This window comes from Mustela nivalis (genome assembly GCF_964662115.1).
Source record: "Mustela nivalis genome assembly, contig: HAP1_SCAFFOLD_3166, whole genome shotgun sequence".
Classification (NCBI taxonomy): domain Eukaryota; kingdom Metazoa; phylum Chordata; class Mammalia; order Carnivora; family Mustelidae; genus Mustela; species Mustela nivalis.
This window is the reverse complement of record NW_028133504.1, coordinates 1-13,216: the sequence shown is the minus strand read 5'-3', so window position 1 is coordinate 13,216 and position 13,216 is coordinate 1. Positions and strand designations below refer to the sequence as shown.

The 13,216-nt window shown below is 52.8% G+C and overlaps 1 protein-coding gene across 1 annotated transcript; it reads left to right on the top strand.

The window, feature by feature from the left end:
• Positions 1 to 341: 341 nt before the first annotated feature.
• LOC309858674 (uncharacterized protein KIAA1671-like) lies at positions 342 to 13,210 on the top strand (the record flags this gene model as incomplete). Its single annotated transcript, XM_082751377.1, has 7 exons — positions 342 to 484; positions 3,328 to 3,583; positions 6,265 to 6,439; positions 6,558 to 6,685; positions 8,738 to 8,871; positions 11,328 to 11,410; positions 12,542 to 13,210. Coding segments are annotated over 6 exons (915 nt in total), but the record flags the coding sequence as incomplete, so codon positions are not given.
• Positions 13,211 to 13,216: the final 6 nt, after the last annotated feature.

Genomic DNA, 13,216 nt, shown 5'->3' with positions numbered 1-13,216 from the left:
TGTTAAATGCTCTATGCGTGCTGTGTTGGAAACGTGGTGGTGGTGGGAATGTGGGGGCGGGGGACAGCTGAGGGAGTGCCCTGAGGATGGGCAGCGTGCCGGGGAAGGTGATACCTTCATCCCAGCTTGCTTTTCTTTAACACCGACAGGCCTGCCTCCTATGGTGTCTTGGGCACATGGGGACAGTTGGTCACTCGAATGTCCACCCCAGACATTTGGACCAGCCTCTGAGCACAGTAGAGAGCTGGGCAGGAGGGGGCGAGGATTGAGCTGAGGGTGATGCCATGTGATCTGTGTCAGCCAGGGACTGGGTTCTGAGCATTTCTCCCGGCTGAAAATCTCTCCTCTCTGGCTTGTCTCTACAGGACCAGCTGAAGCAGTGTTTCTCCAGGCGGACCCCCGAGGCCAAGGACACCGACACCCTTGTGCAGGAAGCTGACAGCCAGTATGGGACATGGGCAGACCAGCGCCAGAGCGGGGAGAGGTAGGGCCTGTGGGGCTCCCGGCTGCGGGGTAGGGTGTCTGGATGGAAGGCAGCATGGCCCCCGTGCCCTCTCATTTCTCTATTACTCAGACCTGTTCTATCTTTAAACAGCAGAGTAATCCGTTCTTGTCGGAAAAAAATTTAGAAAGTACAAAAAAATTATTTTAAAAGGATACGTGAAATGTCCAGGATAGGTAAATACATAGAGAGAGAGAGAGTAGATTAGCTGCCGGGGGCTGGGAGTGACTAGGTAGGGGCGACCTTGCCACCTTCCTTTTGGGAAGATGTTCCAGAATGACATTGTGTGATGGCCAACTTTGTTATGTGTATCTCACCACGATGAAAGGAGTTACAAAGAAAATGAAAACCACCTATAATCCCAGCATACAGGCCATCAATGAAGACGTCGATGCTTCTCTTTCAATGTCTGTCTAGACTTTATTCAGTGTGTCTGTGTGTGTTTACAAATAGAGCAACATATTCCACATGTTGTTTCATAAGCTGTGTCTTGCATTTAATATTGCCCCAGCAGATGGCTCGTAGGGCCCTCGGATGTCTGCCAGGTTAGGACTATTGCAGAAGCACTACACAGCCTGGACACAGGAGGCAGGCAGCTCAGAATTCTAGCTAGCCCCACCCTAGCTGCCGATGGGACTCTGGGTAAATGAGTCTGTGCTTTGCAGAGTTGACATTCCTCCTCCATTGGAAGGGTACGACGGGGTGGACACTGCGGGTTCTCAGCTCACGTCTTCCGTAGCCCAGGGCCCCAGGATCTTGTGGTCATGTGACCGTGGTCAGGGTGGCGGGATCTTTTGAAGTCAGAGGGACCTGAGTCGACTGCAGCATGGCACCCTGCTCGCTGTTTCTCTGCGGGACTCGGTTTCCTTGCCTGTGGGTCGTATGCCCAGGGAGCGTGTGTAATCAGCCCCAGGTCCCCTGCCTGCTTCCCCTGCACTCCCTGCTGGGAGTGGTCACAGGCCGCTACTGGGTTATGTCCCACAGCCGATGATGTGAGAGTCAGGAATTGAAGACAGGTATGAAGAAGGCAAAGGGAAGCAAAGGTTTATTGTAGTATCAGTGAAAGCTTTATCTCGCTGAACCCGTGACGTTAATGAGCGTATTTAAATGTCCCTAGACTTCACTTAGATTTCCTGCAAGAGCCCACTGGACTCTGAGTCCGAAAGCCTGCCTCTGGGTTTTGCTCCCATCCTGGGCCTCCATTCCCCACAGCTGGTCTCTGGGACCTGGGTTCTCGTATGTGGGTGGGCGCCCCCTTCTCTTCCCAGGGGTACTGCAGCGCCTCCTTCCTGGCCCCCTCTAGCAGCTGCAGAGTCCCCAGTCCTGGCCAGCAGCGCCATCTGCTGCCTCCTTGGTGGTATTTCCCGCACGTCCGAGAAGTGGGGGCGTTGCTTTAGTCCCACACCCCACACCCCCACATCCTGCCTGTTCTGAATAATAAAATCATCCCAGAGTGGACAGAGCATAGACGTGCTCCTGCCGTGAAGCCCCAAGTTCAGGTTCTGTGCAAGGGTGCTGCCTGGGTGGCTTCCAGGGCAGACCCTCCTTTATTAGGGAGGTGGTATCTGGTGCCCAGCTGCCCTTCCTCAGGGCTGACTCTCCCGTGCTCTTGACTTTGGTATCTTTTTAATGGGGAGCGTTTTTTAATTTGATGACTTAATTTATTTATACATATCTGTCTTACGTGGTTCGGATTATACAAGCCATACTTAGAAACATTTCCATGGGAACATTTCCATGGGCATGGATTCTGGAATGAGTTATGCCCCTTGTGGACAAAACCATGTCACACTTCTGTGCCTTGGTTTCCTCTTGAGGTTAATATTCAACTTCCTGGGGCTAATCCTACCTGATAGCATTGTGCTGGCCATAGTAGGATTATAGGGTGAGCCTCACAGGATTGGGGAGAGAATTCAGTGACTCCGGGGGTAGCAGTGCCTGGCATGTAGTAAGTGCTCAGTAAATCTCAACTGCATGCATGCATGTGTGAATGAATGGAACCACAAAGATAGATTCCCCTGCCTCCTGCTCCGCCACAAGTGACTGCTGGTGATTTTTTTTTTAACTTTTTTTTTTAAGATTTTGTTTATTTGGCAGAGAGAGAGAGTGCACACAAGCAGGGGAAGTGCCAGGCAGAGGGAGAGGGAGAAGCAGGCTCCCTTGCAGAGCAGGAAGCCCGATGTGGGGCTCGATCTCAGGATCCTGAGATCATGACCTGAGCCGAAGGCAGATGCTTAACCAATTGAGCCACCAGGCACCCCTGCTGGTGATTTTTTGAGGACATCAGCGCAGTCCAACAGAAATACAAGTCAAGCTGCAAATGGGAGGCATCTGTCATTTAAGATGTCCTAGTAGGCACCTCTAAAGAGTAAAAAAGAAACAGAATTCATCTTAAAAATTTAATTTAAATGACAATATTTCAGGGGCTCCAGATCTGAAATATTATCATTTTAACATGCATCAGTATTTTATACTCTCTCTCTCTTTTTCCCCCAAAGTTTTGGGAATCCAATGTGAGCTTTATACTCTGGCTTGCACTTGCCACATGGTAAGAGCCCAGTCACCATGAGTGACCTGCCATCCTGCCCAGGGCAGGGTTGGAGGGTCTGAAATGGGGCCTGACCGATCCCTCCCATTCCATGCCTGTCCAGGTGTTCTAGAGACATCACGAACAGCTCCAGGCTGTGCCCAGAAAGGTTATCCCACGGGGCTATCCTGTGTCTAAGAAAGAGCCTGAATATGCTTTCTGCCACCTCCTCTCCTTGAAATTCAGTTCTGTGTCACCACCTGCACAAAGGATGTCTCCCTTCCTTCCTTTCTTGTAGTCTGGCCCCCGAGTCCCCATCCCCGGACAGCAGTGCCCTGTCGGCCCGGAGGCAGCTCCCCAGCAGCCGCTTGTCCTCACTGTCCTCCCAAACGGAGGCCACCTCAGCTGGGGACCCGCACAGCTGCTCCAGGGACCAGCGGAGCACCAGCATGGACCAATCCAGCACCGATTTGGAATCCACCGATGGGATGGAGGGGCTGCCCCCGCTGGACCCCTGCCCCACGAAGAGGGTGGACGACTTCTCCTTCATTGATGTAAGTTGGTAGCTGGGAGTGTGAGTCAGAAAGAGTCCTTTCTTCTTAAAGGTATGCTCTGACGTCTCCCAGTGAGTGGCGCCTCTCAGGGGTAGAATCTGTGTGCCAGGAGCCCCTGTGGTGGGTGCAGAGGGAACAGTCTTTGAGATGGGACTGATGTCTGCATGTCACTTGCACCTGCCACACACCAGCTGTGTGTCTGGGGGCACATCTTCACCTCTCTGAGCCTTGGCTTCCTCATCCACCAATTGCTAGCACAGTGGGCTCTGCGACCTCAAACATAATCGCATGTGTTCAAATTAAAACTGATCCTAGCCCCCACCTATTAGGTAAGCAGGGAGTATGGCCTCTCATCCCAGGGGTGGGGGGTGGGGTGGGGTTGGGAGACAGTGGGGAGCAGGAGGCTGCCCGAGGTTTGCAGTTCCAGGCATGCAGAGTCTGGAGTTTGGCTCACACCAAATCTGCGGAGTGTTCTCACCAAGGTGTTGCTTGGAGGATGTGTCTCTGATAGCCAGGGATCCAAGTCTCTCTGTAAATAGGTAGTGGCTGCTCCAGAGAAGGGAGCCTTCAGGTACAGATAGTCCTCATGCCCCAGGATCCCCCAGGGCACGCCCTAGAACTCAGCTCTCCTAGGTCCCAAGCAGAGCCAGCCTCCAGGATGCCAGCCACCCAGGCCCAATGGTATCCTGCTCTAGACCCTTCGGGACCAGTACAGGTCCCCTTTTCTCCCACAAGAGCACCACCTGCCAGCAGTTTCCTTTTCAGTCCTTGAAGTCCCATTATTCTCCTTCCCTGACAGTAAGGCTACCCGCCCCCCGCCCCCAACCCCCAATCATCTAAATGTGCAAAATCTAAAAGCAGTCTGCTCTCCTGGTAATAAAGTCTCAGGCCCACACTCTTAGGAATGGCTACCCAGATTCCTCCCAGAGAAGGAACACCACCGCTTGGGGAGAAGGGGGCTTCCTCTGGATCCTCAAAAAGGGTTCCCCCTTCTAAGTATGGTCAGGGTCTCCTGCTGGCCCCTCTGAAGAAGGGCAGAGATGAAGAAAGACACAAGTTCGGTCTCCCCTGGGCCACCCACTACACAAACAGGGACATGGTGTGGGTTGTAAGGATTCAGTCAGATGATGTGTTCAGGTATTCATTCAACAAACATGTACCGAGCTCAAGCTGTGTGCCAAGCTTACGTGCTTGTATGATGTCACCAGGGCCATGGCACGATCCGCTGGACTTACCTTCTAGAACACTAAGCTGTTCTTTCTCAGTGTCCGTTATAAATCCCAGCCACTAGTCCCTGAGTGTCGGCCCCTGGACTGCTCACAGGCCAGGAACCCCAGGAGGCAAAGATGCCTGTCCCCTTCTGCAGATGAGAGAAGCAAGGTGGCCATTGGGTGACTGATGCAAGTGTCCCCCAGCGCAGGTTGGGATGCTTATTTATCACAGGCTGAGGTCTATGGGCACTGCCCACTATGGTTCGGGGCTCCTGTGGGGCCTTTTGGAGGCTGAGAGGGAAGGTGAGTGACCAAGGCCTCTAGGCCCTGCCCCAGCCTGCGGTCACAGGGATAGTCCTGGGGAAACAGACCCAGCAGCCCCCCCAAGCCAGCTCTTCCCTGAGGCAATTCCCTCTTCCTTTCTCCGAGTCTGAAAACCTGGATCCGTGAAGCAGTCCCCAGTTTGGGACTTCCGTCTCTCCCCCCATCCCTGCGCCCCAGTCCCATCAGCTGCCCCACTGGCCCACCCATTACAACCCTTGACAGATCACCCAAACATCAGCTCCTGGAAAAGGCCTTGGCTGATGGGACTTCTCCAGAGTAAACCCAAGAGAGAGAACCCACTGCCCAGGGCAGGTGCTGTCTCAACCAGGACTAGCCCACCACTGTCTCTCCCACCACGTGGGCAGCCAATATTCCTGTCCCCTTTTCCACAAAGAGGGGCATCTTGCGGAGGTGAAGGCCAGGGCTCGAGCTCACACAGCGATATTGAACACGTGGGATTTTCCCAGGGATGATTGCGCCACTCCTGCTGCGCCCCCCTGGCTCGTCTGCATTTTTCACACATTTTGTTCTGGAAGGTGATCCTCTTAGAAAGCATCACGGACCATCCACCTGACTCTGCTCAGAGTGTGATGCTTGCAGACAAAGGCCTTGGCACAAATGCATTGTTCTGCACTCTCCACCTGCCCCCCAAATTATTGTGGGTGGATGGGGGGCTGCACTAAGAATGCCTCGGCTCCTGGGTCCTGTGTGAGTAAGGTTCCTGCAAAGATTTAGTCAGATGATGTATTCAGTTATTCATTCAGCAAGCAAGCAAACATTAATTGGGCTCCTGCTGTATACTGAGCTGGCTCCCATGCTCCTGTGAAGTCACCAGGAGGGGAAAAGCATTGTCATTTATGTCCATTTTGTAGCTGGCCCTGTGCCAGCGCCATCAAGGCTCACGTGATTAGCATCACCAGCCTCTGTGGTGTGTTTTGTGGAGAAATCGAGGCTTATGGTGTTGAGGTGACTTACAGTGCTGAGGTGACTGAGGGGTACTTGGGCCAGCCTGCTCACGAGGTTGGCCCACGTACCCCCCAGATAGCATCTTGTGTTCCAGGGAAGGAGCACACACCTCCCGTGGGCGGTGCCCTCGGTTAATGGTTCCCATGCTTTTCTCCCTCTTCCTGCCTGCTGCTCCCAAAGCAAACCTCAGTCCTCGACTCAAGTGCCCTCAAGACCCGGGTGCAACTCAGCAAGAGAAGCCGCCGCCGGGCTCCCATCTCCCACTCCCTCCGGCGCAGCCGAGTTAGTGAGTCGGAGAGCAAGTCTCCTTTGGAGGAGGAGGCCGACAGTGCGTGGATGTTCAAGGACTCAACAGGTATGCACGCCATGCCGTCCCTTCTCCATAGACGCCCCCCTGAACAGCAGGACGGCGCAAGGACTGCATGAGGGTCAGGCGGCTGCCAGTGACCTCGGTGCTCTTTTCTTTGGGACAGAAGAGAAATCTCCCAAGAGGGAAGAGTCAGATGAGGAGGAGGAGAAGCCTTCCAGGGCTGAGAGGACCCCCACCAGCCACCCGCAGAGGATGCCTGTGTTTCCGGGCATGGACCCCGCAGTGCTAAAGGTACCGAGGGTCACACCTAGACTACGCTCAACCTCCTAGGGAGGAGAACAGGCCCCAGGTGTCCTTCCTCCCCTCCCTCCCTTCCTTTCTCCCTCCCTCCCTCTTCCCCCCTCCCTCCCTGCCTTCCCTCCTCTCTTCCCCCTTCCCTCCCTGCCTGCCTGCCTTCCTCCCTCCCTGCCCCTCCTTCCCTCCCACCCCTCCTCTCTTCCCTGCTCTGTCACTCCCCCCCTCCCTTCCCTTCTCCCTTTCCCCCTCCCTCTCTCCCTTCCTTCTTTCCCTCTTCCCCGCCTCCCTCTCCACTTCGGAAACAGTTCCACTCACAAGAAGTTGCAGAAATAGTTCAGGGGGTCCGCACACACCCCTCGCACAGCTTTCCCCAGTGACAACTCACACTGCCACAATGCCTGCCATTTCTGCAGGAGTAGAAAGTCAGTAAACAGCAGCTGCACACTTGTCCCTGTGGTTGGTTTTACAGGCCTCCAAAATGGGAACAACTGGCCGCCGCTGCTCTAGGCCAGCGGTTTCTCGCCTCTCCTCTCCCGTCAGAACAAAGGATGTGTCACAGGCAGCCTAACACAGCAGGCAGCAGAGGCGCTGGGCTCCCCGCAGACACTCCACATAGCTCTCGAGGCCCTGCCTTGGGTCCCAGGACATGGCTCAGCAACCCCCCTGCTGTCCAGACAAGGCTCTTGAGATTTGTGCTATCGTTAGCATGAGCTCCTTGAACCTGGGGCAGCCACACCTGCTCTAGGCATGCCCAGCTATGGGCAACACTCAGCAGTCCTAACCATCACCGGAGGCTACTGGGCTCATTCGGGAAGGAGCCCCAGGGTTGGGGTTGAGGTTGGGCAGACCTGTGAATCCCAGGTCTTGAAAACTGTGTGATTTGGGCCCACAGCTTGGCCTTTGACCTTCAGGCTACTCTTCTGTAAAACAGAGAGCCAGCCTCTGCTTCGGGCTAATGTGTGTCATATACGTTAGGCCTGGTTAGAGTCCGGATGGTGGATGCTCAGCACCCCGAGGGGTCAGGTGGATGATGGTGATGGGGGCCGTCCAGTGTTACGTGGGGGACAGTGGCCACCTGCCACCACCACACCCCGGTCCCCTGGGGGAGCTCTGTACACACCACACTGCCATCCCATCCCCAACCATGCCTTCCAGAAAAGGGGGGAATCCACCCTGCCTTTTTCCTGTGGGAATGTGATAGTCAAAACTCATTTTAGGGGCACGTGGGTGGCTCAGTTGTTAAGCATCTGCCTTCGGCTCAGGTCATGATCCTGGGGTCCTGGGATCAAGCCCCATGTTGGCTCCCTGCTCTATGGGAATTCTGCTTCTCCCTCTCCCACTCCCCCTTCTTGGGTTCCCTCTCTCGCTGTCTCTCTCTATGTCACATAGATAAATAAAATCTTTTTTTTTTTTTAAGATTTTATTTATTTATGTGACACAGAGAGGGAGAAGGGAAAGCAGAAAGAGAGTGGGGAAGCAGGCTCCCCGCTGAGCAGAGAGCCCGATGAGGGGCTTGATCCTGGGACTCTGAGATCATGACCTGAGCTGAGGGCAGAGGCCCAACCCACTGAGCCACCCAGGCGCCCCTAAATAAAATCTTTAAAAACAAACAAACAAACAAACAAAAACCTCATTTATCCATGTGGACATAGGACCAAGAAGCTTAGCACAGCTGAATGTCAAGTGGAAGATGTGGCCATTACCTCCATTCCGGGGTTCATGGGCAGCTAAAGGAGACAGAACATCCCAACCCGAGAGCATATAAATGGTGGCTTTTCCATCAAAAAGGAGAGGACATGATTGTGCGAGGTTATAGTGGTGGTTCTTTGATTATAGTGGCCAAGGGTGGCTGAGTAGACTACTTGCCTGGTGTCTGATTTCTCTCAGCCTCCAAGATCAGGCGGCATCTCCCCCACCCCGTGTTGCCTGCCTGGGTCCATTCAGTTGCTGGGTGGCCCTGTTGTTGCCCTACAGCGACAGTGCCTTCAGATGGGAGCCATCCACAGACCAGAGGCGGTTACAGACGTGGCTCTCTTCTCTTCCCAGGCTCAGTTGCACAAGAGGCCGGAGGCCGACAGCCCCAGCGAGGCCCCAGGCTGGGCCCCCCAGCCCAAGACGCCCAAGGCTCCCTTCACTCTGGGCAGTCGCGTGCTGCCCTCCAGCGTGGAGAAGGACGACAGGTGAGGGGACTTGAGGAGGAGGCCTCCACCCTAGACTCAGGGTGGGGGCTTGTTGGGTCCTAGAGCTGCATTCAAAGGGAGTTGCAGCTGTATCTTTCCCTCTAGCTTTGCTCACACAAACTCCCAGGCAGCCTGAGAGCTAAACACACACTCGCAGAGATGGGGAAAGAGGGCCTGGAATGAGGCTGGCTGGCCTCGCTCTCCCCGCTCCCTCCACATCCCACGTGGAGATCCAGGGCTGTGTTGTGGGAAGACTACCTACCTAGCCCAGCCCTCTCCAGATTGGTGGGGAAACTGAGGAATCCTCCCTCCTCTTACCCTCCAGGGAAGGGCCTTTGTCTCAGGAGAATCGGGGAGACCCGGGAAGACGGATAGAAGGGCACGGCCAGGCTGAATGACATTCACTGAATTCAGCCACCTTGTGTGGAGCCACTGCCCCCATCCCAGGCTGGGCCAACACGACACAGAGATGAGCCCAGCACAGCACCTGTCACCTCCCCACCACGGGGCTCCCAGACCAGGCACTCTGGCAACCAGGGTTGGACTTTACAGAGCATAGCTCTGAAAAAAAAAACACATCACACAACCAACTTCATCCCAGTGGTGCAACTGACAAGCTGCTTGGCCTGGGGGAGTCACTCTGCCTCTCTGAGCCTCAGCCTCTTTATCTGCAAAATGGGTTTACTCCTCATTCTAACCTTCCAGGGCAGTCATGAGGACGAAAAGAAGAAGGGCGTGCAGAGCCCTTTGCATTGGTGCTGGCTTGCAGACCAATAAAGGAGCGTGGGATTCTGGGGTGCCTGGGGCACTCAGTCAGCTGAGCGTTTGAATCTTGTTTTCGGCTCAGGTCATGAACTTGGGGTCCTGAGATCGAGTTCCGGGTCGGGCTCCTCACTGGGCATGGAGCCTGCTTAAAATTCTCTCTCTCTCCCACTCCCCACCTCTCCCTGGTGCTAAGAAAAAGAAGAGAGAGAGAGAGTGGGATTCTTTTCACAAGTTAAGACATAAAAGTAAAGAATTATTCACACTAATGTTGTAATGTTTTTTTTTTTAAGATTTTATTTATTTATTTGACAGACAGAGATCACAAGTAGGCAGAGAGGCAGGCAGAGAGAGAGGAGGAAGCAGACTCCCTGCTGAGCAGAGAGCCCGACATGGGGCTCAATCCCAGGACCCTGAGATCATGACCTGAGCTGAAGGCAGAGGCTTAACCCACTGAGCCACCCAGGCACCCCTAATTTTGTAATGTTTTAAGTGCTGTGATAGAGCAGTGAGTTGGGAAGCTACAGCCCACAGGCCAGATTTCAGCCCACTGTCTGTTTTTGTAAATAAAGATTTATTGGCACACAGCCACACCCATTCCTCTCCTATTTGTGCTGCAGAATTGACTAGTTGTAGCAGACACCCCATGACCCACAAAGTCAAAACTACTTCCCATCTGGCTCTTTATCTGACCCCCATGATAGAGGAAGGACTCGAAACCTGGACCTGAGGAAGAAAAGTGCAGAAAAAGGCTTCCAGGAGAAGGAGTTGCCTGGGCTGAGTCATGATAGACAAAAATAGGGCAGTATGAGGGGGTCGCAGGCTGAAGTCACAGCACATGCAAAGGCCTGGAGGCCTGACATTACAGGGGAGCTATAGGCAGGGCCTATTACCAGAGCATAGAGTGGGCTGTGGGAAGCAAAAGGACAAGAGGTGAAGAGAAGCAAGGCCATAGTTGAGAGAGATTGAGATTGCGATTGATTTTAAGGAACTGGCTTCCCTAATCATGGGTACCAGCAAGTTCAAAATCTGTAAGGCACACAGATAAACCAGAGACTCAGGGAAGAACCAGTATTGTAGTTTGAGTACCCAAAGTGGTCTGTGATCAGAATTCCCTCTTCTTCTGGAGAGGTCAGTCTTTTTCTAGCAAGATCTTCAACTGATTGGGTGAGGCTCAATAATAGGGAGGGTAATCTGCTTTATTCAAAGCCTACTGACTTAAATATTAATTTCATCTTAAAAAATGCCTTCACACACAAAAAAAATGCCTTCACAAAACCTTCTAGAACAATGTTCATCCAAATACCTAGGTACAGTGGCCTAGCCAAGTTGACAAATGCAATTAACCAGCATAGGCATTTATGTGGGTGGAGACCTAGAAGGATGGAGGTGTGCTTGGGGTGATAAATGGATGGATGGAGATAATTCATGTGTCAACGCAACTTCACAGCTGCAGATTTTTTCATAGAATGGGCATACTGTGATTTATTTACCATTCCTTTTTACTAGGGACTTTGTTTAATTCCTGTTTCTTGTTCCTCGGTTGTGTTAACACAGGCATCTTTACCACCTGCAAGTACCTGGCTCAGCATTGCCTGGGCACTGAGGATGCGGGGTCGGGTGCCTCACAGCCCCGCCTGCAAGGAGCCCTCAGTCTGGCTCGCACTTGACTCTCACTGGCTTTGTGGTTTCAGGTCGGAAGAGCCCTCTCCCCAGTGGTTAAAGGAGCTAAAATCCAAGAAGAGGCAAAGCCTGTATGAGAACCAAGCTTGAGCAGGTATGAAGTGGGAAGCACAGTGGGGAGCCTGGGCCCGGAAGCCAAGGGCCAGAGACTTGAGGAGAGAGAAGGGAAAATGGGTGCGGGTGTTCTGGGGTCCAGTGAAGACGGTAGTGCTGATCTGTTTCCTCTTAAGGGAAAAAACCCAGGTGGACAGCCTGGTCGAGGAACCTAGGATAACTAGGCTCTGGGCTCATGCACTTCTCACTGCATCTCAAAATCCTTTTGTAAAGTGGAAAGGGGGACATCAGCAATTAGCTTAATCCAAAATGCCTCCCCAATTTTTACATGCATATGCAACCTGTTTGATTAAAATTTAACTTGGAAAAAGAAAGAGGACTAAGAAGGTCAAATGATTAGAACTGCCCTGGTGTGGGTCCCAAGTGACTTCATATCTTAGAGGAACATTAGGTTCCCCATCTGTGAAATGGGGTAACAGCCCCTATGTCCTCGAGGGGTCCCTGGGGCTCACTAAAGAGGCGCTGACATGCTGGCGGTCAGTCCTAGGTATGGGAACTATGGCTCATAATTCCTAGAAACCGGCTCTGATGTGAGTAGCCCGGGAGACCCTCTGTCCCCTTACCTGTGAATCTCAGATCCAGAAAACACTGACACTGAAGCATTTTCATAACTTACTACTTGTAGCAAAGCCTGACCTACGTGGTTGTCTGTGTTTTATGCTATGGGTATAATCCAGGGGCATTTCATAATATATATGTATGCCTATGTGCATGTGTATATGTGTCTACAATAAACCCTACCCCACCAAATTCTAAATTCCCAGGCAATCTGTGCTCAAGGGTTTTTGGATAAGGAATGGGATCCTGTGTTGGTTTTTGTGTTTAGTGCTATATATGTCATATCTCTGTGAACCTTCCAGCCATCCATTTGAGGAAACAGGCTGGAACCCTAACCTGACCTTAAACTTCCTGTGGGTTCTACTGCATTTGGCCACCTGTCTCCTTCTTCGCCTCTCTCCAAAAAAAAGGTCATCTTTTCTAGCCTGTGACCTCTGGGGCTGGGGGCTGGCCATCTTGGAGAATACCAGACAAGGTTTAAAGGCTTGATGGCAGAGACACCGAGGGTCCCATGTTCCCTTTGCTGACACCAGGACTGTCCCCTCCTCTCCAGACAGGGGACACTGCCACGTATAATGAACAGAAGCCTTAACTGTCAGAACCCGAAGATGAGGCCATGCTGATGCTGTTCCTGCCTAGACCCTTCCAGCCGGGTGGAGAACACAGCCCGGTGACTCCCGCCCCCTGCAGAGGCTCTCTCCAGATCGGGATGCGAAGACCCACCCTCTTCCAGCACCTGCACGTCTCCCCAGACAGCACTTGAGGCGGAGAACAAAGCCAGCCTGCCCAGAATTGTCCATGCTGGTGGTTTTGTGTTTTACGTGAACAATGTCCATTTCCACTGTCTCCACCCGGAGACATCACTCCGGGAAGATCAATCTGAGTTGAACCATCTCCCTGGGCTCTGGAAAACACCTGTATTGTGAAAGTATTCCTTGCCCCAACACCAGGGGAGGTCCCTTTCAAAAGTCTATTTCCAAGGAAGAAGAAACTCAAGTTTCCTGCTGTAATTGTGGCCCAAGGCAGCGTCACTCGGTTGGGCTGCGTTGGGTTTTTTGGTGAGTTCCATCTCCCTCCCTCTCCAAGAATCAGCAGCTCCAGTATTTTAAACATACCCATCCTTATTTCAGGTGTGTTTATCCTTACAATGGGGCTGTGTGCAGAGATGATCTGTTCATTATACATCACTTTGGTTTGCTTTAGAAGGCGTTAAAGCAATAATTCAGCC